Genomic DNA, 23,736 nt, shown 5'->3' on the forward strand with positions numbered 1-23,736 from the left:
TCGCCGATATTTTCTATCCAACGATTCAGAAGCTTGAGAAGTATTGACCGTCCATAATCTGTTCATTACATATTCGTACCATGTCTGCCTGTGAAATTTCTGTCACGAAGAAAGAACGACAATGCACATCCGGGACCTCTTCCCGCCTTTGGCTGTGGTCTCGCACCGGAGTTTCTTTTACGATTTTTATATCCGGCACACAGCGCACACAAGGGATACAATTCCGCCCACAAAAGTACGCCGGAAAATCCAATTATACCAGTGAACAAAGGTTTCCAGCCAACTTCCCATAGATTTTAGATATAAACTTCTAGTTTAATAATGATGCACATTTTACTGGAACACAACATGAAATTTTGAGGTAGTCCTTCCAAATGCGCCCCGGCCAGCTTTTTTTAAAAGCTTTCTTGTTGTATTCTGTGCATTGTCTTGTTTCGTAATTCAGAAGTACAAAGTTGCCAGGATCGTATTTCAGCAGTTTGTTATTGTGCTATGGCTAAAAGGCATGTTCGCGTATCAAGGCTTCTTCTAGCAGTGTAATGGAAAATTAAGGCACTTTTACTGTTTCATAACAAGGATGAGTTTTTATTCGAAAAGGAAGACCTTCTCCAAGCCAATTTAGAATGACAAAACAGTAAACCCATAGCCTTATATAGCAATCTTATTTTCCTAAAAGAACTTTGACCCTGCATGTATATATCTCAGGCATTACTTTGTTAGCATATGCTTGTCATGTTTGTGTTAGTTCTGGCAGAAATAAAGTAGATAATTATAAGGCACAAACTTTTAGCCCCCCCCCCCCCCTCCACTTTCACTAGACGGCGATCTCGCTGCGCTCTAACCGCGACCTAAAACAAATGTATGAAACCTCCCATGTCATACTGGATAGATATCATACAAAACGTTTAAGTGTGACTGAAAAGAGAGGGCAGGGCGGAAGCAACGTCCTTGTGGAAAGGGGGGGGGGGGGTATTAGTAGCCATTTAAATGAGCTCGAACACGCCAGCTTCAAGATTCTATGATGACCATCTATAAATGTAAGAAAGAAGCAATAACAACATGGTCATTTACTTAGAAATAAAGTGAAATTTTAACAAAAGTACGTCTGTACAGCTGCATGGTTTAATTTTACGATTTAAGACTTAAAGATATTTAGTTTTACAATTCAAGACTTTGAAATACAAGTTTCGTGTAGAAGAAAATTAGTTTTGACATTGACTTAAGAGTCGTTGTTGCTTTTTAGATATTTAAAGTTCCATTGCAGTGTTTACAGTGTACTGGCCAAAACGTTGACAAAACAGACAACCGTGCCAGGCGCTTTGTACAAACACACCCACCTTACGGTAGTCCCGTTATACAACATGTAACAACGGCACGTCCATCGCTATGCTTAAATTCGCTGTAACAGCCACTGCGAAAACCGCGAAAATGAAACCATCGCGAAAGTTTCTGCATTTACAGTATTCGAGTTCTCACGAAGGGTATCGCGAGGTCTTTCAACCGTTACGTCGGGCTGTCACAGATGACGCCGTGATACGAGTTTGACACGAGGGTAAACAAACTAAAAAAGACGATGGACCGGGATTTCTTTAAATGAATTTATATTCACCTTGAACATTCACCTTGAAGAAACAGCTAGGCGGTACCCTTTTAGAGTAATGAGGCTGTGCGAAAGTTGGATTGCGGGGTAAATAAATTTACACAAGGAAATCCGAAAAAAAAGTTTTAGAAAATATGGTATTTCAGTAGGAAGTTGCCGGTAACATTACAATGTTTTCCCCGTAGATTGGATTGGTTTCTGGTCGCATGATTCGCATTACACGGGGTACGGGCACCACTACCAGACATACTGGCCATCATACTACAGGTACCCACACTGCGGAGCCTGTTACTGCAACACTACTGCCTCCACAGTGTCGTGTTCGTCAGCATCGTCAATGTATGTTCTTGTTTTTTTAACCTTCGCAAAGAAGGTAATGTTTTTGATTGCGTTTGTAATGGTGTAATGGTGTTGTGCAATATTTGTATATACTGTGTTAGCTCTTGTCTAATGGACAAAAATGATATTGGGCCTCCTGTTTTTTTTCAGCAGATCTACGGCATATTGCAATTTGTGTGCCATTATATAACTTGTCGTGTTATTGGTGTAGAACTGTCATACGTTCTCTGATGTGTGAATTATTTAGCAGTTTATTGTTAATGGTACATGTATGCAATGTGATAATCCCAACTGATGGAGGGCATGTGAACTCTTGGAAAAAAGGACAGTAATGTTACACTGGTGAATGTCTTAGCTACAGCGCTCTTCGTCAGCTGATGTAATTTAATTTCAGACATATATAGATACACGTGTTTTTCTTGTTTATAGAGGCCTGAAGCGAATCACTTACCGCTTTAACCTGACCAAGTCGACATTCTCACCTACCGTTACTTCCATGTAAGTATATCCTCACAGGCCTTATGCAGCAACTCTATGTATAAATGAAGGAACGAGTGCAATAATGCATATTGATAATTCAAAAGATATATTGTGTAATTATGTGTAAAAAAGCAAGAAGTAGACCAACTAAGCTATCGGGATGTATAAGAAGATTATGAATGAAGATATTAAATTTATTCTTTGTAATTTCCTGCCTTTAGAGCCATCTATAACTCCGGACTGTACTACAACGAGAAGGGAACTTTCGACTTGTTATCGAGTCTGGGAAGTCTGTAAGTACTTCAATAATTGTCATCTCTAACATCAACATTTGAATGTTCAAACCACACAAACACACTCATCTAGCCTGGGACAAGCTGATACAATGATGTAGTCATGACTACAATATTCAACATCAACATCAACTAATCAAAGTATGAAAACTGGGGATACATAACTACTCAAGCTGTACATGACCCATAGTTTACACAATGAAAGTAGTAAGCTTGGAAGTAATTTTAAACAGGTGAAATGATTACAAATATTTCATAAAGGAAAATGATGTTTGCTTTGTGCATGAGCTGAAGGTACACTGTCTTAGAACATATAAATATATTGATTAACAAATGAATTGCTTCTTTATATCGCAGGACGCTCCATGCTACCAATCTACTCAACTTTCCTGACGTATCTAGATGCTCCTCTTTGACAAGACTGTAAGTATTCATTCCAAAATGTCTCTTTCAGTCACAATCTTTGAGTTAACTTTTGTATGACAGATGTAACAATGTAGCCATCATCACGATATTTACGTTATTGTACCTGTTAGGGATCTCAGTCGAAACAAAATCACATTTCCGGTCGGAGTGGACCCAGGCCGACTGCTTCCGGACAGTCTCACCCACCTGTAAGTCTTTGTCTTTTTTTAACGAGATTGTTCAAAGCAAGGTCACAAGACCACTTCCAGGCAATGAACTAAGAAGTTGGAAACTGTGCAGCGGTGGACATTTGTTTTGAAGGCTGATAATTTGTAGAGAGTTCCATAATTTTGCTGTCCGGGGAAAGAAACTGTTGCTGTTGAAGGACTTAGAAACCGGAAAATGAACAGTAAAGTGATGTGAGTCTAGTGTTGCGCTAAAAGACTCTCATCGGAAGGACAAGTAGTATGAGATCATTGGAGCAATAGCCATGGAAGTACCGGTAAAAAAGAGACAGGGATGCAACGTTTCGCCTGAGGTAGAGAGGGTCAAGCTTAGATGCTAACTGATTGCCACTGGCCATACAAATTCTTCTTTGAATGCGGTCTAGAACAACAACCTGCAATGATCTTCGTATTTTATAAGGATTTATACGGCACAAGGCCATTTGACCACTTCTATGCACTTCTAAGTTGATGGAGGGTGGAAATTATTTTGCTTGGACATAGTGCTGAACACTGGTTATGAAGGCTTAAAATTTGCATGCAGGAGACAAACAGTCGTCATCGACAGAGTCCCATAGTTTGTCAGTCCGAGGAAAGACGCTGTAGCCTTCGAGCCTGGCAATTGGGCAGTACTAGTATAAGGATGCGTATTGGCAAGCTTTGCTTTTCATACGTTGTGCAGCTAATGAGGTTACATTTTAGAGAAGAGAAGAGAGCCACATTTCATTTTAACAATTATCGTTGATATAAGCTGAACTGCAGTGAAAAAGGGGTTTCATGTCAGCGAAGACAGAATGGAAACTACGCTTTCTGGTATGTTAACTATTTTGTAGACATGCGTAAGATTAGTAAATGTTAATGAAGTGTAAAGAAATGGCTTTATTTCCTGCTAAAATAAGTAATTTCACACCTTTCTATTCTCTTTAACGATAGGGCACTCATGGAGAACGACATAAGCTGGATTCCGAAGGGATTTTTCTCATACACAAACTTACAATTTCTGTAAGTTGGAACAATATCTATCGAGATTGTGCTTTTTGTGCTTATCAAACAATTTTAACATACTTTCCAAAGAACATATTAAAGGTGGATCAAGCCAATACAATTATGTAACCATGACTGCAATGATCAACGAAAATTGTTGCAAAAGAAAAAAGTATTTCTTAGTCGAACTTCTTTCCAATACTTTACTTGCTGCAGCAACAGCTGTCAGTGATAGCAAAAACAAAACAACAAAGAGACGTATGTACGTAGCGAAATTTGAACTTTTGAAAACAATTCTTCGAAATCTATTTCATATGAATGCTAATGCAATTATAGAAAATGCCGCACCTTTCCTTTATAGAAAAATGATACACGTTGTCATTATATATCATTATTTCCTTTCCTTTCCAGGGGTCTCAGTAGGAACAAGATTAAGCAGATTCCATCGAACGCTATCGAGCACATGAATGACCTACAGTTCCTGTAAGATCAACAGTTCTATTTCTATTACGGGTAGTCACTTAGTGTCACAGCACGATGCACCCGGAGAGATCCGCGTCTGCTTTTGTTAGTCAACAATTTTCTTTGCTCTAATCGTGGTAGTCTTCGACCAGAAATATTTTATATGTAACACCGAAAAACATACACTATTAGTACACGCGTTGTGCAAGTTATACCTGGGGACAAATAAGAAATATATAGAACTGTCAGTACAGGCAAATGTGTTCGTGTATGTGACAAGTACTATGTGGCGTGGATGCCTTTTACACACCAAAACATGAGTGCCGATTTATTCTTGCAGGTCACTTGATGGGAATCAATTGACCTCGCTGTCATGGAGGACTTTAAACACTCTGGAAACATCAAATGTTACACACCTGTGGGTAGCCATTTTGTTTTAATGGTATTGTCGAAAACTTTGGCAAGCTTGTCGTTTCACAAACGCTTCAGCAAGTACAAGGATGTTTTTGTTGTTTGACCATATGCTGCCTAGTACGTGTAATGATATATTGATGGAAGATGGTCTCTTTTATTTTCCAGAAATTTCAGCAACAACCAGATCAGCCACGTGGGAAGCAAGGCATTCTACCTGTTGAGAAGCTTGAAAATCCTGTGAGTCAGCCTCGTCCGTGATGTCTTGATCTTAATGACTGTTTGAAAGCAAATACAACAAATATCAACAACAGTTGACATTTTTCCTTGTTCCAACTGAACTAAGGGAATAGTAGTTTCCATAGTAATAGATCTGTGAGTGTCCAATGTTGTAGTAAAAAGCGAAATTGCATTATTATCTTAATTTCTTCTTTTATTTCATCATATAGAGAACTGCACAACAACAAAATCGCCACTATCAACTGGCAGGCCTTCTACGATTTACCAAACCTACTGCATCTGTATGTAAACATAAAATACTTATCGCAGCTTGACCTGTAGTTATAGTTTATGTAATTAATAGATCCCATTAAAATGAACATGTTAGAGTTAACATATATCTATGTATCAGTTTTGTGTTTATTAGGCAGTAGCTACTTAAACTTTCTCAACAACTCGATTTTTTTCAGAGACCTCAACAGGAACAGCCTGGAGAAGCTTCCCGGCCATGCCTTCGTGGATCTGCCAGAACTGAGAACTCTGTAAGCTCTGCATTATAATTTTCATTTGATGTTATTCAGTCACATGGAGCGTTGTGTATCGTATGGAAATATCAACTTGAAAGTTTATCTTTGTTGGAAGCAGTCATTCTGTGTTGCAAGCTACACTGTAATTTACAACACGAAAATTGGACTTACCCATATTTTCGACTGAACAGCTCTGTCTTTGTCAAGGAATGACCAATTCATTATTTTTGTGACGTCACGTTATGTAGATAGCACACTTGACTCGATAAGCAGTGGATCATAAGCTGCAGGAAGTAAAATAGAAAATAGGAAATACATTTGTCGTATGAAGTCAATCCTCTGCCTTAAGCAATTTGCTACATAATGTTATCAAACACCATTAGTTACTGCGTTTGAGGTGAAACGTTTAAAGGGAGCATCAGTACTTTTCTAAAGTGTCTATTACATGCATTACCTTTCCAGTGTTCTTCATAGTCAGCATAGCGGGATGACAACTATGTCATACGAGGCGTTTCACAACGTTTCCAAGCTTGAAACTCTGTAAGAATCAGTTCATTGTCTTTAAAATGGCATTCTCATTGTGTTGTATTACGGTTTGACTCAGCATGTGTGTCTGGTCAGACAAAAATAACGGTACACGTAACAATTTCTATTTCTAATGCGTTAGATGCGTTCTTTTGTATATGTGTACCATATTCAAGTGTTGTGCTGAACTCATTTAAGATACGCTGTTCATTGTGCAGCTGCAAGCCATTTATAATTATACAAACAAAAGCCAAAGAAACGTTAAATCTAGTTATGCATATTCTACAGGTTCATCAGCAGTAATTCATTCACAACATTTCCACATCCCGCATTTTCTGAAGAGGACTGGCCAAACCTGAAATTCGTGTAAGTTGCACAATTGTTTACTTGTTGAAGTTGCAATTCATAGGACCTGGTTTAAAACAACACCTATTTTACAGTTACATGTTAATGATATGTAATGTTAGATTTATTTGATTAGCCAATTTGCGAACTGGTGTTCAGAATCCTATTGAATGCTACCTTACGTGCATCAATCGAAACTACAAATAAGTACTAGATTTTAAAACGCCTTGCCAATGTACATACATCTATAAAACAACGAAGTATTTTTTCAGACATGCAGATAACAACGATATCACCAACATATCTACATATTCCATTGATGCCTTTGAGCATCTGTCATGGAGAATCCACAGAAACAAAGAAAGGCTGTTCTCTCCATTTTCCACAATGAGGGCGGTGGTAAGACTGTGAGTACCTTAGGATGGCAATTTTTCCAAATTTTTTTTGCCACTTGTTCTTTTCAAACGAGGTAGTCTGCACCAGAAATGCTTCTTTCTGACAGTTGTTTTAACCCTACGGTTATTACGTTTGTTTATGCAAGGACCATTTCGAAGCTGTTGATAGCAACTAATGGTCAACCACATCTCAATGTAAGATAATAACACACACATGACTTTGGTATCAAATGTTACCAGTCAGATGGTCTATTGACTTGTTTGACTTGTCGATCTCCATTAGACTTATAGTCGCAAAATCTATTCTTCCCCAAAAACATAAGTCAACATAAGTGTACAAGTATAACATAAGAATTATGAAAGTAAACTGAAGTGTCAAAATAAAAATTGACTCAGTCAACCTAAGATAACTAGGAGGAATTGAGCTTAAGATAATGAGGAGGGGTCAGGGGTCATCAGTAACAGAAGGCTATAACATAAATAACAAAACGTCAATTCGTTATAACAATAAATGATATAAACTAGAGTTCGGCGACCTCATACCTCCATGAAAAGGTCGAGCTTTCGTAAATTTCATGCAATTGACTAATACATTAACATAATTAATGCATGGTGTTGTTAATCATTGACTAACGTACACATGTCACAATTATGAAATTCCCATTATTAATCATAAAGTGGTTTTGAAATTTTTACATAAATTATGCAAATATGTTCATCATTACCATATTTGGTATCTGCTTATATTCCACCTATCATACTTAACACGTGTTACATGTATTGAGGTCCAGTTATTGAAAGCACTGGAACTATACAATTTCCTCATTAATTATGCAAATCAAGTCCTAATTTGCATAACATGCATATCATTATGAACATCTTTGCCCAAGTTACCTGCATGCCTAATATGATGCCAATCCCTCAATCCTTTCTGCAGTTATCCTCTTTGGAATGTCTTGACAAAAACGCCCCTGCAGTTCCCAAATTAAATATTAGGGGGCTGAAACTTGCTCCACTTTGTCGTGACACAAACATCTATCTACCGCTTAAATGTCAAGACCTTAGCATGTCTAGAACAAGAGATACATTGGAAAAACTGCTATGGTAGAATATTCTCATTAATTATGCAAATGTGCTCCTATTTTGCATAATTGGTATTTTATCTTGTACAACATTGTCTAAGGTACCTACATACCAAAAATCATGAAAATCCGCTGTTCCCTTCTTGAGTTATCCTCTTCAGAAGTTTTTGACAAAAATGCCCCTGCTATCCCAAAACTAGACGCCAGGGGGCCTAAACTTATGTCACTTCTTCCTGAGCACAAGAGCTATCTAACACTCAAATATCGTGACCATAGTATGTTCAGAACACCTAGATAGCAAAACCGGAAGTTGCGCTGCAGTGCCAAGGGGAGTTGCTAGGGGGCCCAAAATCTAATCATTTCCAGCTTTCATCACACACTACCAACACACCAAGTATGAAACCAATCCACCCAACCGTTCTTGAGTTATTTTGTTTACACACACACACACACACACACACACACACACACACACAGACAGACAAACGCAGGGTAAAATATAACCTCCATGACATTTCATGGAGGTGATTAGATAACAATGTGGGTGTAGTTGACCAAGAAACTGACAAAGAAAATGAACAGTGTAACCTACAAATTGTTGTAAAAGTTTTACGTAATTGACATAAAAGTGTTATTTGTTGATGTTTTGGTACTAGATACCTCCAAAGCAACAATATCATTGGGATACGACAAGGGGTTCTCTGCAACCTAAAGAGTCTGCAATACCTGTGAGTATTTACTATATACAGATTTATCATCTTCTATGCCAGGGTTTCTCTCATTTGGTTCAAATAACAATTCAAGTACATGCAGACACGTGACAAGCATTGCATTGTACATACAGGACAATATATCAAATGCATAATCATTAGAAATTTAAAAAAAATCGTAAAAGCGCATTCTATTGCATACTTCATATTCTCGTAGATTAGTCTCGTGGAATGTTTTTACGCAGCAGAATCTTGTACAACTCTAGTACAAAAAGCTCATCTACGTATATGCACTCTGCTGTAATACTTTTAAAACAATAATACTTGCAAGACAGCCAGGTCATTGCCAAATTGGCAGAATCGCATTCATACTCGTATTCTGTTTTGCATTCGAAACAGAAAAAAAATAGTTCTCAACGTCAATATTTCTTTGAAAGACATACATGTTACAAATATATCTGCTATATTGACGTCTTATGTTTTATAATTCAGGAACTTGCAGTCAAACAACATACAGGAGGACACTTTGGACGTCGGTGCTTTCGAATGTCTCACTACCCTCCAGACAATGTAAGTAGGGATCTTTTTATTCAATAAACTAAAGTACTAAGAGTTAAATAATTTTGCATTAAATATGCTTGTTATGTTTACCATCACGGAAGATAAGAATATTGTTTTTGCTGCATTTCTTCTCCTTCTTCTCCAAACAAATAATGTCAATTATCTGGACCAGACGGCTGTCACCATGGTTACTAGTACACTAACAGAGTCTAACACATAAACTGGCTTGACAGAGCTAGAGGGGTCGGTCATCATTTATACTTGAATGTGTTTGACTAAGAATAAACAGAGCAGTTGTTTGTTAGGCTAGACCATCTGAAGGTAAACATTTTGCTTGCAAATGCTACATTTCTAGTGATTTATGCTGACTTGCAAGCGTATGATGACGATGGATAAATCATTCTTCAAATGCCATGTAAATACGACGGTTTTGTGAAAATACCAATGGCCAGTGTTTAACAGAATCAATGTTATTGCACCTGTAAGTATATTAACACAAATACCACTGCCAATGTATGATGTACAAGGCTATTCAATCATTTTGATAAATTATGTATCAGTGTACGGAATGTTTCTTTATTTTTTTCAGAAACCTGAACTACAACAAGATTCAGCTTGTACCAGTGGCAAATGACACGAACTCATTTCCACCTAATATACAAACCATGTGTGTATCAGGCGAAGTATTAATCATTTCTTTGTTGCTTTCATTAATGAATTGATTAATCAATCAATCACTTATAATTCATTCATTAACTAATTCATTCATTAACTAATGTGTTCATTCTTTAATTCATTAATTCATTAATTCATTGATTCATTAATTCATTAATTCATTAATTCATTAATTCATTAATTCATTAATACATTAATTCATTAATTCATTAATTCATTAATTCATTAATTCATTAATTCATTAAACCATTAATTCATTAATTCATTAATTCTTCATACTTTATTCCTCCGTCTTGGGAGAGCATAAAAATGGAATATTTACAAATATTAAAATATGTTTCCTAGGTGACAGCTTACAACATAATAATACGGTACAAACAGATTCTACGAACACTCATTTACGCCTTGTCCCGCTTGACTTTAAAAAGTTCTGTCTATTGTCGACATGTCATACATATGACTGTGTACATGGTAAAAAGAAACCAACTTGTCATGATCTACATCTCTTAGTCTTAGACTTCTGAAATACAGTCTCTGAACGCAAACTTGTATAACGATACTTCGGTTTGACTCACATGGGTCTTGAACTTTCATCATGCAGTTTCTATGAGCAACACTTTACAAATACACCTTTACATGACTCATACCTATGCTTCCGTTATACGGTCCTGTACATAATGTAAACACTTTGACTTAACTTAAACCAGTCAGTTATCAGTTGCACAGTATGTATATCAGTTGCACAGTTTCTACACCAATTACTCTGTTGTCACTGATTGGCCATCGTAGTGGATAGGAGCCAAGACCTGACTTATTTCCATGTTATATGCTTGAGAGCCATTATTGCCAGTGGTCTTAGCTTTCTTGCCACAAGCAGGATAAACTCCTCCCAGTGTTCTGTCTCAATGTTCTCTTCTACTATGTGTGCACCAAGGAGAACTTCAGTCAGTCTCTCGTCTCCCTGCTGGTGCACTTCCACTGCTACTCTGATTCCAAGGAAGTCAGTAAGGTGGTCAGTCAATTCTTCCCTCACCGTCTGGAATGTTCTGCATTCTTTCAACATGTGCTTTACTAGGTCATCTGTGGGGTTGTCACATGCTGGGCAAGCCTTTTGTGTTCTCGGTGCAGTACTGAGGTGTATCAACTTTTGTAGGTCACTTCTGTAGGCAGGTTTTTTCCTAGCTAGCATCCATAACTTGTGTGGTTGCAACATTGTTGTGTGTGTCTTTTGGAACCTTGTTGTACTTCCACTTATTTTGTCGTTCCACTTTCCTTCCTCTTTTTCCCCCACAGCTGCTTTCACAATGTGCTTCCACCGGTTTGCTGGGAACTCCAGGGTTACCCCGAACTGCTCAAGATATTCACTCAGTACATATTCTTGCGCAATTGTGGAGCAATCACTGATAAATCCTTTGGAGCTGATCCCTCTTTCTCTTCTCAGCAAGAATGAGTACAGTCTATACAAGAATATTTTCTTCGCCAGCACATTGTTGGGGAGTTGTGTTAGTCTGCCAAAGAGCCTCAGCTTGTATTTGTCAATAATTGCTCTAAGGGATGGCATCCCCAGTGCTGCGAGGGTTGCTGTTGTCTCCGTCTGGAAATGCATATCTTGCATTTTCTTAGCGGCAAATCTGTGGCACTGCTCAAGTTTTTGCATATCAGTATTGGATGGCTGCCAGAACTCACACCCGTGTAGCGTGGAGGGGATCACTATAGTGTAGTAAAGTTTTCTTGTGACAAGTGGATTAGGCTTCCTGCCTTCCAATCCCGTTGCAAGAATTGCACAGGTCTTTCCTTTGCCTTTCTTTGTGGCACTCTCTGTCGCTGCTGCTGATGTTAGGTTTGCTGAATGTTGTACCCCAACATGTGTAACTGTAGCAACCTCCGGAATAGCTGTGTTCCCCATCCGCCAGTCCCCAACTGAACTTCCTGTAGGCCTTCCTCCTGACTTCTGACCAAACACTACGCATTTACTCTTTTCTGGTGCAAATTGAAACCTCCATTTTGTACCATAAATATACATAGTGTCTATAAGTTTCTTCAGTGCTGATCTTGAGCCTGCAAGCAGGCATATGTCGTCTGCAAGTGCCGGTGAGCAACAGTTCAGACCGCCCACCGATGCCCCTCCACCCTGGGCTTGTAATATCTCATGCACATCGTTAGTTGAGATGAGGTAGCATGTGAGAGATAACACACCTCCTTGGTTAACTCCGCGTGTGGTTATGAACTCTCTTGACTTCTCCCCGTTCAACTTGACTGAATAGCAGTTCTCAGTGTGCATCAGCTTGATCAACCTCCACATTTTGCCATTCACACCCACTTTAAACATCTTGTACAACAGCCCTGGTATCCACACTGTATCGTATGCTTTAGTCGTGTCGAGGAAACAGCCGTAAACTAAACTGCCTCTTTCCTGGTAGTGAGTCAGTACTTCTCGCACAATGTAGGCTGTGGTAGTGTTGTTACATCCCACCTGACCACCGTTTTGAAGCTCGTGTGGTAGGCCCTTGGACAGTAACCATGGTTTCCATCTATTGTATAGTACTTTCTCCCAAATCTTCATCATCACGTTTAGGAGGGTGATGCCTCTGTGCGAGTTGAAATCTGCTTTGTTAGTTTTGCCTTGTTTTAGTAAGGGGATCTTAATTCCCTTCTTAAATTCCATTGGAATGTATTCTAGTTCCCTCATTGCATTGAACAGTGCTGTCATTCTGCTCCACAGTGCTTTGCCACCATACATGCATACATACATACACCATACGTGTTCATTCTTTAATTCATTAATTCATTAATTCATTGATTCATTAATTCATTAATTCATTGATTCATTAATTCATTAATTCATTAATTCATTAATTCATTAATTCATTAAACCATTAATTCATTAATTCATTTATTCATTCATTCATTCATTCATTCATTCATTCATTCATTCATTCATTCATTCATTCATTTATTCTGTTGCAGACACCTAGAGTACAACAGCATGAAACGTGTACTTACTGATGCCTTTATAAATACAACAGTCCTCTCCAGCCTGTTCGTATATAATCAATTTACAATTGCTAATTGAAAGCTTCCAACTAAATAGCATTGATGATTTCCCTAGTATCGCCTGTTATAATGTGATAACAAAAAATCACAGCCTTGCTTTCATATACCATGGTCCATATGTCCATATACGTGAAGATAAATTTCCTTCAAGGGTCTACAGATCCTCTGTACTTTTCTGTACTATGTCACCATATATTGCAACTGTGTAAGCCTTCGTTACAACGTGTATTTCAGCCTTTTAATTTGCACAACTTGGGGAAGCACAAAACAAACAAACAAAAAAGGGCGAAGTAGGAGAACTAGTATGGTTTATGTTCGCTGGTAGGGATGTGTTGAAAGCATTTGATTTTTCCATAAAGATATAAGTAATTATATTTGAATGGATTTTTATCACCGTTCACAAACCATCATGCAAATATGTGCTCAGATGAATCATCATGATTTTCTACAGATATCTAAGGAACAATGAACTGAGATCCGTGGTTCCAGGGTCCTTTGTAAACCTCCCTTCCCTCTCTTCCCTGTAAGTATATTTATTTATAAATCTTGAATAATCTTGATTTATAAAAAATTATCAAAAAAGTGCCCTCTTCTTTACATAGTGTGATACAACTGAACTGTTACTAGTAACATATGAAACTGTCAATTCCCAATACACAGCTTCATGGAGAATAACAAGCTGACATCACTCCTGTCTGGAACCTTTGCGGACCTCCCGGCACTGGCCAACCTGTAAGTCAAGAATTTGGTGTTTATTTTAGCTGTAAAATAGCATTCATTACAGGATGGAATGTACCATTTCTTTAACCATGTTTATTCCTTGCAGATATCTTCAAAATAACCACATCATCTCCATAGAGAACGAGACATTTCCTGCCCAAATTCGACATCTGTACGTATTTAAACTTTTTCCTTGACCTGAAGGAATTGATCGTTAATGTTCTTTCTTAGTTCGTAGTAGCTATATTGAGCATACATTGTTATCGTTTGCTGCCACTTCTATTGATTTTATGTTCGTGCGTTCAATTAGCCTTCAGGTATGAATTTGTAAATAAAAAAAAACAGTAATAATCGTTTAAGATTTCCCTTTATTGTTCAGGGACCTCAGCAACAACAAGTACTTTGACTTCCGGCATGACAACCCTTTCACCAACCTGACGCAACTCAGGACTTTGCAACTGAGCGGAAATGACATCACCGATGTGCCAGACACAGCCTTGCAGGGCCTACAGAGTCTCACTACTTTGTCAGTTCTACTTTTCATCAATTGAGCCATGTTGATTTGGGAACCCCTGAACCCCAAAACTGATCCAAGAGTGAGAAAAATACCCCCCCCTCCCCCCAAAAAAGGTTGATTTCATTATGAAATCTAAGCCTTCATGCAAGGTTGAACAAAAGACTAAACACACAGCGTATAATACACCGAACAATTGATTTTTCATTTTTGTTCTTCTTTGACTTTGAAATTTGCTTTGGCATACTTTTGTATGACATTAGAATTCGTTTTCAAATAATTTCTTCCAGTTATTGAAGAGGTTCATCAGTCACGTATGCATACAGTTACAACAGTTTTCTTCAATCAATGACTGTGTACATTCGATGTCTACCAGCACATCTTCGTCAAGGGGAATGACCTAGTCTCAGTTCTCAGTTCCCCACGCAAGCCTGACCTAGTCTCGTGTTCTCTCTCGAGAACTGAGACTAGGTCATTCCCCGTGACGAAGGTGTGCTGGTAGACATCGAAAATTTGTATGTACTGAACCTTAACAAGGGAGTCATTGATTGAAGAAACTTGTTGTAACTTTCTTGCAGTCTCTATCAGTCTCTATCGGTCAATGAATGAATGAATGAATCAATCAAATGATGTTTTAAACAGATGGAATATTTTCACGTTTACTATTTGGACGCCTACACATGTATAGACGCTGCAGTGGAATAGTAGTATATAGGCAGTATACAGAAATATTAAGGAATTGCTTGCTTGCTTGCTGCTCCTTAAGTTAAGGACAGACCTCTAAATCACTTGATGGCTTCGTTTGCAGAAACGTCCAAAACAATCGTTTGGGATGGTTGAAAAAAGTTGCCTTGGAAGACCTCAGCAGTCTGCAATATCTGTAAGTATCGTTCATACTAAAGTACGTTCCATGACGTATGAAATGGAGGACACATGTAAAGTATTGGATGAATATACAAAATGTCAAGTGTTGCTTTAAGAATTTTTGTGCTTTTCATGGTGTTTCTGTATGTTCATAATGCTTTCAGTCGGGCCGCAATGCACTACTGATCACATCTATCAAGTCGTTACAACACTTTGCTTTCTCGTTGGTTTGATTTGATCTTATCTTTATTTTGTAGATATATGCAGAACAATGACATTGGTCATTTGGAAGAAGGAACAATTGATCAGCTTACATCACACATAAAAGGAATGTAAGTTTTATCACCTCCATGAAAAATAGAAGCATTGTGTTCGTTCTGACGGTCTGTATGTGTCTGCGGGTTTGCTTGTAATGAATGAAGACCTACATTATACTAGTCTGCACAGGTTCAACTTCGACTCTCTTCCTAAGACGGTTCTAAATGTAAAAGCAGATGGAGTTTGAAATACATGATTTGTCTAATTGCATGAGAAATGTAAATTCATCTAAATATCAAAAGCATGGAAAGTTATCTTGTACACAATAGATATAGTAGACAACTATCAGTACATAAATGGAAACAGTTTTCAAGGAAGTTGTTTTTCCCGGTAAAGAGCATACCAAACAATCAACCTACCCCGTAAACACCATAACTACGGCACATGTATAATATATGTCGTCTCTTTAAGATACTTCAACGGGAATGATCTGACTGAACTTCATCCTGGAGGGGAGTTTCACAACATTACCGCAAATGGACAAATGTTAGTACCTGTTGTTTATTGATTGATTTTTTTTTATTTTTGTTTATTCAACATCAAAGTACAGAACAGGACAGAGAGGTAATACACTCTAGCAGAACGCTAATATTCACATCACCTCTCAAAAAAAGATAACTGACAAGAACAAATAAATGACAATATCAAAACAAACAGTTCACAGATATTTACATATAAGTCAGGTTACAAGGTAGTTGAAAAACGTTTCGTATGTGCAATGTATAACTGGGTTAACTGCAGTTTGTAGAATGTGACAGGAAAGGTGAACCCCTTAATAGTAGATGGATACGGGCTGATTCGGATAAACTATTGAAGTCAAGAGTATTGCCTAGCAGGTTCTGTAGATTGCCGAAAAAATTAATTCTGTATTGTTGATTGATTAATTGATTGATTCAGCACACACAGCCAATGCTGCTAATTATTAATATTATAACTAGCATGTGACTATTACAAATCTAAAGGGCCAGCCCTGCTGACAAAAACAGAGACAATTCAAATGGAATTTAACATGTACAAGGACAGGACACCTGCTGTTTGCCGTATTGTGTTAGAAGCAGAACCTTATGCAAACAAAACGGAAATCTATGTTAGATAAAGACTATTATACACATATATATATATATATATATATATATATATATATATATATATATATATATATATATATAATAGTCTGAAAAAATAATTATATATATTTACAATCGTCAACGATATTCTTCCATCACCATCAATAAAAACTTCAGTGTGAATTCACCTCCCATAGTACCACCCCTTACAAAAGATTGAAATCTAGCCTGCCTCAAAAAAATTCTAGGCAGTTGAAAAAATTATGAAGTCCATTGAGAAACTTTTCATTTTTCAGCTAATAGATGATTATTATCAATTTTCATCTCCCCTTTCAGAAACTTTTATGGCAACCGCATATCGTCTCTGCGAAGTGGTACATTCAAGCAGATTAGTGGTGTCACCGACTTGTAAGTACATGACGTGTGTTTAGTTTCAATGCATTAAATGTTCTTAGTTCTAGCTCTATACATAGCTAGGGAAGATCAACTGGCTTGCATTTACATGACGCCTTCTATGGTAGAGATAGTCTTTAGACAACATAAGGCACGTGCTATATTGGTATATACTATGTGTCCTCCCCCATTCATTTTACTTGCAATTAGCCCTAGCGCAAGTATTTGTAATAAAACTTTATTATTTTTGTATGTTCTTTATGTACTCAAAATTAACAATGACTTACTTAGGTTATTTTATTTTTGCAATGAAAGATTGATAATCTTATTTTTCCCTCTTGCTAAAGGGATCTTCGTAACAACGACATAGCTATCATCGAGACCAATTCATTTCATGATATCTCTGCGGGATACTTGTAAGTTAGCTACCACACTGATCACATTACTTGTGAAGTACACATGAGCCAGATTCGTCATTTCATAATAGAAAGATTTTGGGGAACTCTGCAAGAAAGGTTTTAGATCATCCGATTTAAATCAGTCATTTAATCTGCACCAAAGCTCTTTATCACATATACTGTGTGATATAGTATACATTATATAGTGGCAATCATGTAAAATTTTTACTTTATTTAGATCCACAAGTAGCTTGACATTTCTGTTAGCTATAACAAGTCTTTCTTATGTGACTTTTTGCACAAAACTACAGTTAAAAGTATACTAATGATATGCACAGAATTTCATAACTGATGTCCTGAAGCCTTACTAAAATATCTTCTGTTCGTCTAGACGCCTGGACGGCAATCCGACGAAACACTTGCGTCCATTTGCATTCAACGATGTGAGGCTGACGTATGACTTGTAAGACAAATTCATTCTCTTGAACTTTGCCCATTCATTATGCACAAGGTACATTCGGCGGGTACTTATGATCAATGCAACCATCTTTACTGATATATCAAATATCGTATTGATCCTGGCAGTATTAAGCCCCCTGATCTGTAAGGATCACATGTTGTATCAACGAGAAAGAATGAACATGGCTGATGGGGATCAAACAATTTGCTAGATAGCCAGCGCCGTTAAAACGCGATAAAAACAAAAAAAACTATGCCGCTATAACTTTATTCAGGTTGCGACAAGTACAAAACATTGTGGACACAACTACTGTTCCTGTGGATATATGTTCTGCAGCAAAAGAGTAAAATGTGACGTGTATGAACATTTCAGAGTGAACACATCATTTTTTCTTCTTAAACTATTCTCTCTTTTGAAGGTCCTTGACAAGTGCGGATTTTGTCACTATTCCTCCATTCACGTTCAACCAAGTCTCTGGGCGTCATATGTAAGAAACGTTTTGCTATGTCATCATCACACGACTACTGCTGGTGTATATTTCTATGGATTAACGATGGTTGCACAAAGCATTTTGGGTTGTAAATAAAAAGTTCACTGCCAAACAATGTACATGGTACAATGTATGTCAACAACTATTAAATGTAGTACAAAGTTGATGTGTGGAATAAAACTTACCGTCCTAATTTCTAAAACAACTTTTAACTTTTATTTGTACCTCTATATTGTACTATATTGGGTGTTAAAACATCCAACTTTCTAAAACAGTAAGGGCTATAACCTAAACCTTTGATTAGAAATTTTGGGAATTATCGAAAAATGAGAACTTCTTAAAACTGTCAATTTTCTTTCATTTTGTGCAGGTACCTAAATGGAGGGTCAGTGGCGGTCATCGAGTCTAATGCATTCTACACCAATCGTTTGTCCGGAGATATGTAAGTCTTCAAGTCTTGCTGAATATCTAAAGACATTAAGATTACTATCAAATTAATGCCAAATGATGCCACTGTTTATATACAATATACTGTGCATGTTCGTAACAGCAATTTACGTGTATATACGTAGAATACAACATGGTGATTTCCGTATCACCCGAGCTTGAGGTACCAGCCCGACGGCGGGTAGGATCGCCCTAAGACCGGAGGGTGAGCTGACCCGCGGGGCGGCTATATGTATGTCATACCCACCCAAAAAAACACATGCATTACAATATGAAATGCGCCGGCAGCTGAGAAGATTTGGGTGTTTTGAATAAACAAATTGTAACAAGATCAATTCCAAAATGCACTGGCAGATGATAAACAACATCAAGATAATGAACAGCAACAATCAGAACTTTAGTTTAATCACAAAGGACCTGAACGGGTTCGAAGCACTTAATATGTCTGCGACTATTTTGTTTTGTCCGTAGGAACCTTCAAAGTAATAACATATCAGTCATCAAGGAAAATGGATTCTACGGGGCCTCTTGTCGATACCTGTATGTCTTTCTTTATTCATTTACTTTTGCTTGTGTTTAAGTATCCTCCTCAAAAACAGATAATGAAGAGCAAATGCAACTAATTATAAGGCTTGTATACATCGTTGAAAAACGGTACTATATCTTTTATCGCTTCGAACACTCGCTGGTTATAGGCATCGATCAGGCATTATAGCTCCTTATACTAATACACCTCTTCCATTAACGTTTATCATCCACTGATACATACAATGATGAATCATATGTAGCTTTCTGGTACTTGATCTTTTTCAGGTATCTACACAACAACCCTGTGACAAAGTTGGAGCCTTTCGCCTTTAATGACGTCGCAGTCTCCTATAACTTGTGAGAAGGCATATTATCAATCACCTATATTAAGTTAAGCAAATAAATTTGTCTAATGCATAAAGGAAGTTTTTAAGAGAGAGAGAGAGAGAGAGAGAGAGAGAGAGAGAGAGAGAGAGAGAGAGAGAGAGAGAGAGAGAGAGAGAGAGAGAGAGATGGCTAAAAACAAACTAAAGCTCTTTCCATTTTTTATTATCTTTCATCTAGTGTAATGTACAGCACCCAGCTGAGGGACATCCCTTCGTCAGCATTCAATGGGGTCACTGCAAGAAACTTGTAAGTTCTTTGATGTTTTCATTTATAATTTTACAAACTACATCAACCATCTATGATCTTGGGGACTTATCTTCTTTAATATCTTTACATGGGATCACGCCAATTACATTACATGTATGCAGTCATTACATGTTTGTAGACAAATTATATAAGTTGTAATACCGATGAACTTTTTCTAAATCCTCAGATACTTATACAACAACCCTGTGACATCCTTGGCATCTTACTCCTTCAACAATACCAGGGTCACCAACGCATTGTAGGACAAATGTTTCTTCTACAATTATCTTAACCAATTCCAACATTGATAGTATATCAATTTCTTTAAAACAGAAATTGTTTAACCGTCGTCACAATGCAGCTAAGACATTGGGTGAATTTAACAACAATGAGTTGTCATCGTGAGTTGACAGCAATCATTTATTCATCAATGTTCAAACTTGAAAAAAAGTTACACTAAAATGAGGCATAACCATGTTACTAACGCTAGGTGTGATCGAATAGACTCATGTGATGTGTTGAAATATCTTACATATCTAAACATTTCATAGTGAGCCTTGGTGTGATGACTCTGATATATATTATTCCACAAACTTTCCACAGCTCTATATACAATTGTCAAATTGAGACAATCATGTCCCGAGCCTTTAACGATCTGACTGCAGAGACCCTGTGAGTAAACAAAAGAATTTCTTATAATTTAAGTCGTCTTCAAAATAAGACTCCCTTGAATATAAATACGTACTATACATATATGTAATACAACTTCTTCATAAAAATTTGACAGGCACTTTGTTTATTCTTTTGAATGTCTCCTATACATTGTGATTAATATGTGTCGAATGCCAACAATATGTATTGTTACTATTCTTCAGGTCCCTGTACAACAATCCAGTAACCACTAGATTGGAATCTTTCGCCTTCAACAACGTCAGGGTCACAGATTTGTAAGACTTTTTTTTTAATCTTGACTAGTGTTTATGGGCGATGTTTCGACTTGCCGTGTACCAAAGTTATGATGCCGTCTTATGACATTTTTGTACCAAGCCTTTATATTGTCCGGTAAGCAAAGTTTTCGGACATTTGTACTGTTAACCCGTTCCTCAGTTTTTAAGCTTTGATCCGTTTATCATCCTTTGAATATTGCCCCCTACCTCCTCATCCACAAGAATTTTCTGTAAAAACATAAATTATATATACGTGGATTTCTTTACTCTACAGCTTAATGTACAGCTGCGCATTTGCGACGATTGCTTCTCGGACGTTCAATGACGTCTCTGCACGGAACCTGTAAGTATCTACATTTTCCATTTAATCTTTTTTCAAGAAACTTCATCTTTATAGAGATAACTGTACGTAAGCCGAAAAATTATAGTAGAGAATTTGTAACGTTTTATAGTAATGTCGCAAATATACATTGATACAATATTATTTGTTTCTTTGCGTTTTGCTTAGGTTTCTGTACGGTAACTCTAACCTAACAGCAATTGCAGAGGAAGCGTTTTCGTCTGTGAATGTATGGAGTAGTCTGGATGGTCATGGGAGACTGTAAGTATTACAATGGGAAATTGTAGCAGCGCTTACAAAAGTGTGAAAATGTGTGAAAATATGTTACATTTCCAATGCTACAGTCAATGTACAATTTTCCATTGCATAATGTTCCAAAATGTGTTTTTTGTTTGTTTGTGAATTAGTTGTAATTGTCTTGTTTGTTTTGTAAATATTTCCAGTGACTTATCCAATTGCGCCATCAGAGTCATAGTAGGCAAGATGTTTACACCTGGCTCCAGAGTCAAAGAACTGTAAGGCATATTGCTTTCCTACTTCAAATCGCTAAAATCATTAAGTCTTAAAGACCAAGGTGGTACTATAAAATCACCCAATAAATTCGGCTAACGTAAACTACCGGGTTCAGTCTACAACAGGCTCTCATACAGTGAACATGGGTGCTGGAGCAGGGCTAATGCGTACACTGTAGAGTTCAAATAGTCACAGATAGATAAAGAGTTTTAGTCTGTTTGCACATAAAAAGTAAATTTTTAAGCTTTCTCTAAACAGAAATCATGTGAAGTAATGACCACGGACCCACTAAGCCCAGCCTGGAACTTTGTGGAAGGGAAACATTGAGGCACTGAGATATTATACCCTTGTTGCTGGTGGTGACTGTACAAGTAATTCTACTCATTCACATTGCAAAGACGGTGCTACGATTACAAGTTTGTAGACACACAAAATCCAACAGGAAGCTCATAACTACTTGAAAAGAAATACAAATTTGAGAGGGACTAATCTACCAAAATAAATGATCTTATTCTATATAGATACAATGAGGGTGACAGCTCTTATTTCAAAACAAGACACCAAATAGCTTCTGAAAGGCAAGATACTATATAGCAATGATACTGACATTCATTAACTCAGACAAAGGTAGAGAGCAAGATAGTGCAGGAAAGAGTGTACATGTACTTCTAGACTGAATTCAAAGGCACCAGAAATCTGGTAACATTTTGAATTTTCAACATTGGTCTGATATTTCTTCCTTCAAACCTAATGTTGTAGAAAATATGGTATGGTATGGTGTCTTTAGCCTTGCAGCACGCTTACGTGTCATTTTGATTTGTTTGACAGCATTTTGTTGACAAGTAGTGGAGAAAATTTTTCAAACAGATCTGACAGTTAATATGCTAATAACTTTCAACGCTATGTCGTAATACCATCCCTTTGTTCGTGGCAGCAGACACTGGCTGGACTCCCCATGGCTTCTAATTAGTTAATGTGGTCTAGAGGGTCAATTCAGCTTTCAAACCTCCTGGCAGAGTTCAGCAGGGAGCATCTATATAGTTTTATGGTTATTGTGGACCCTGGGTCCAGATTTCCTGTCTTTAAGCCATTGTGTACGTGTTGACATTAAGCTTATAATGGTAGTCTTAAAAACAGCGTAGACGATTTCATTTTTAAGTGAATTCATAGTTTGGGCACACTCTTTTATTACCTTAACAGGATCCTTCGGAACAACCAACTTCGCTACATCGGTGCAAGGGCGTTCGAGGAGATAGAACTAAGAGTCATGTAAGACTATAAAGTAATGTTCAAACTTTGTGAGATTTGGTAATACAACACCTACATGCCTAGCTGTTATTACGGTAAGATTAAGAATGAGGAGGACAAAAATTATTTGAATTGTGTACTCGGTTTTTGATGATTCCGTTCAACATTAGACTGGTCAGCCACAAATAAGGGATATTGCATTATATTATTTCTTCAAACTGCATGATTGTTAAGTCGTAATTGAAGATATGAATACAGGACTTTCGTCAGATATTTGAAAATCCATGACACTGGAAGAGCAGCAAAGACCACTTGACTTCTAAAGACATAGATGACTACATTGTATTGTCCTCACCCTCAGTGACATCAGAAACAACCTACTGGTCAGCATTCCTGAGACATGTTTCCATCTACAGTCCACTGTGCAAAAGCTGTAAGTACACTTACAATTGTTACAGCTACCGCAAAATCTCTAAGTGAGCAAAATCGACAAGAGAAAGCTAATGCCTAAAAATGTTTGAATATCTCCACAGCATCTGCATATCTCATTATATAGTTGTAATCA

At 37.4% G+C, this 23,736-nt stretch overlaps 3 protein-coding genes and 1 long non-coding RNA gene across 4 annotated transcripts in view; all 4 read left to right on the forward strand.

Annotated features, from left to right (window-relative positions):
- LOC118424932 (leucine-rich repeats and immunoglobulin-like domains protein 1) overlaps window positions 1-5,442 on the forward strand; it is a 6,593-nt gene extending 1,151 nt beyond the window's left edge. The window contains exons 2-10 of the mRNA XM_035833737.1: window positions 1,786-1,939; window positions 2,369-2,437; window positions 2,641-2,712; window positions 3,070-3,135; window positions 3,249-3,326; window positions 4,275-4,343; window positions 4,737-4,808; window positions 5,128-5,205; window positions 5,367-5,442. Coding sequence (XP_035689630.1) covers window positions 1,786-1,939; window positions 2,369-2,437; window positions 2,641-2,712; window positions 3,070-3,135; window positions 3,249-3,326; window positions 4,275-4,343; window positions 4,737-4,808; window positions 5,128-5,205; window positions 5,367-5,442 — 734 coding nt within the window. The remainder of the gene's footprint in view (window positions 1-1,785; window positions 1,940-2,368; window positions 2,438-2,640; window positions 2,713-3,069; window positions 3,136-3,248; window positions 3,327-4,274; window positions 4,344-4,736; window positions 4,809-5,127; window positions 5,206-5,366) is intronic.
- A 445-nt stretch (window positions 5,443-5,887) lies between these two features.
- Window positions 5,888-7,215, forward strand: LOC118425184. The gene is made up of 4 exons (XR_004832278.1): window positions 5,888-5,959; window positions 6,407-6,484; window positions 6,758-6,835; window positions 7,087-7,215. It is a non-coding gene; the product is annotated as an uncharacterized LOC118425184 (long non-coding RNA).
- Window positions 7,216-8,953: 1,738 nt separating this feature from the next.
- LOC118425186 (leucine-rich repeat-containing protein 15-like) lies at window positions 8,954-14,611 on the forward strand. Its single transcript, XM_035834018.1, has 8 exons — window positions 8,954-9,019; window positions 9,494-9,571; window positions 10,152-10,229; window positions 13,205-13,276; window positions 13,743-13,814; window positions 13,952-14,023; window positions 14,118-14,183; window positions 14,391-14,611. The coding sequence occupies exons 4-8, from the start codon at window positions 13,224-13,226 to the stop codon at window positions 14,560-14,562; spliced, it is 435 nt and encodes a 144-aa protein (XP_035689911.1). The 5' UTR covers window positions 8,954-9,019; window positions 9,494-9,571; window positions 10,152-10,229; window positions 13,205-13,223; the 3' UTR covers window positions 14,563-14,611.
- A 690-nt stretch (window positions 14,612-15,301) lies between these two features.
- The window catches only part of LOC118424933, a 32,753-nt gene continuing 24,318 nt past the window's right edge, over window positions 15,302-23,736 (forward strand). Inside the window, exons 1-19 of the mRNA XM_035833738.1 lie at window positions 15,302-15,405; window positions 15,647-15,721; window positions 16,119-16,193; window positions 17,111-17,182; window positions 17,515-17,583; window positions 17,957-18,028; window positions 18,444-18,512; window positions 18,886-18,957; window positions 19,434-19,502; window positions 19,776-19,847; window positions 20,055-20,123; window positions 20,311-20,382; window positions 20,727-20,795; window positions 20,999-21,070; window positions 21,345-21,413; window positions 21,579-21,671; window positions 21,854-21,925; window positions 23,124-23,192; window positions 23,533-23,604. Coding sequence (XP_035689631.1) covers window positions 15,651-15,721; window positions 16,119-16,193; window positions 17,111-17,182; window positions 17,515-17,583; window positions 17,957-18,028; window positions 18,444-18,512; window positions 18,886-18,957; window positions 19,434-19,502; window positions 19,776-19,847; window positions 20,055-20,123; window positions 20,311-20,382; window positions 20,727-20,795; window positions 20,999-21,070; window positions 21,345-21,413; window positions 21,579-21,671; window positions 21,854-21,925; window positions 23,124-23,192; window positions 23,533-23,604 — 1,298 coding nt within the window. The 5' untranslated portion in view covers window positions 15,302-15,405; window positions 15,647-15,650. The remainder of the gene's footprint in view (window positions 15,406-15,646; window positions 15,722-16,118; window positions 16,194-17,110; window positions 17,183-17,514; window positions 17,584-17,956; window positions 18,029-18,443; window positions 18,513-18,885; window positions 18,958-19,433; window positions 19,503-19,775; window positions 19,848-20,054; window positions 20,124-20,310; window positions 20,383-20,726; window positions 20,796-20,998; window positions 21,071-21,344; window positions 21,414-21,578; window positions 21,672-21,853; window positions 21,926-23,123; window positions 23,193-23,532; window positions 23,605-23,736) is intronic.

Source organism: Branchiostoma floridae, chromosome 10 (assembly GCF_000003815.2).
Source record: "Branchiostoma floridae strain S238N-H82 chromosome 10, Bfl_VNyyK, whole genome shotgun sequence".
In the NCBI taxonomy this organism is placed as follows: domain Eukaryota; kingdom Metazoa; phylum Chordata; class Leptocardii; order Amphioxiformes; family Branchiostomatidae; genus Branchiostoma; species Branchiostoma floridae.

Bases quoted from the DNA above. Each gene is read 5' to 3' on its own strand.
- LOC118425186 (XM_035834018.1), top strand. From the start codon at position 13,224: ATGAAACGTGTACTTACTGATGCCTTTATAAATACAACAGTCCTCTCC. The intron at 13,277-13,742 runs GTTCGTATATAA...GATTTTCTACAG, and splicing joins ACAACAGTCCTCTCCAGCCT to ATATCTAAGGAACAATGAAC. The intron at 14,024-14,117 runs GTAAGTCAAGAA...TATTCCTTGCAG, and splicing joins CTCCCGGCACTGGCCAACCT to ATATCTTCAAAATAACCACA.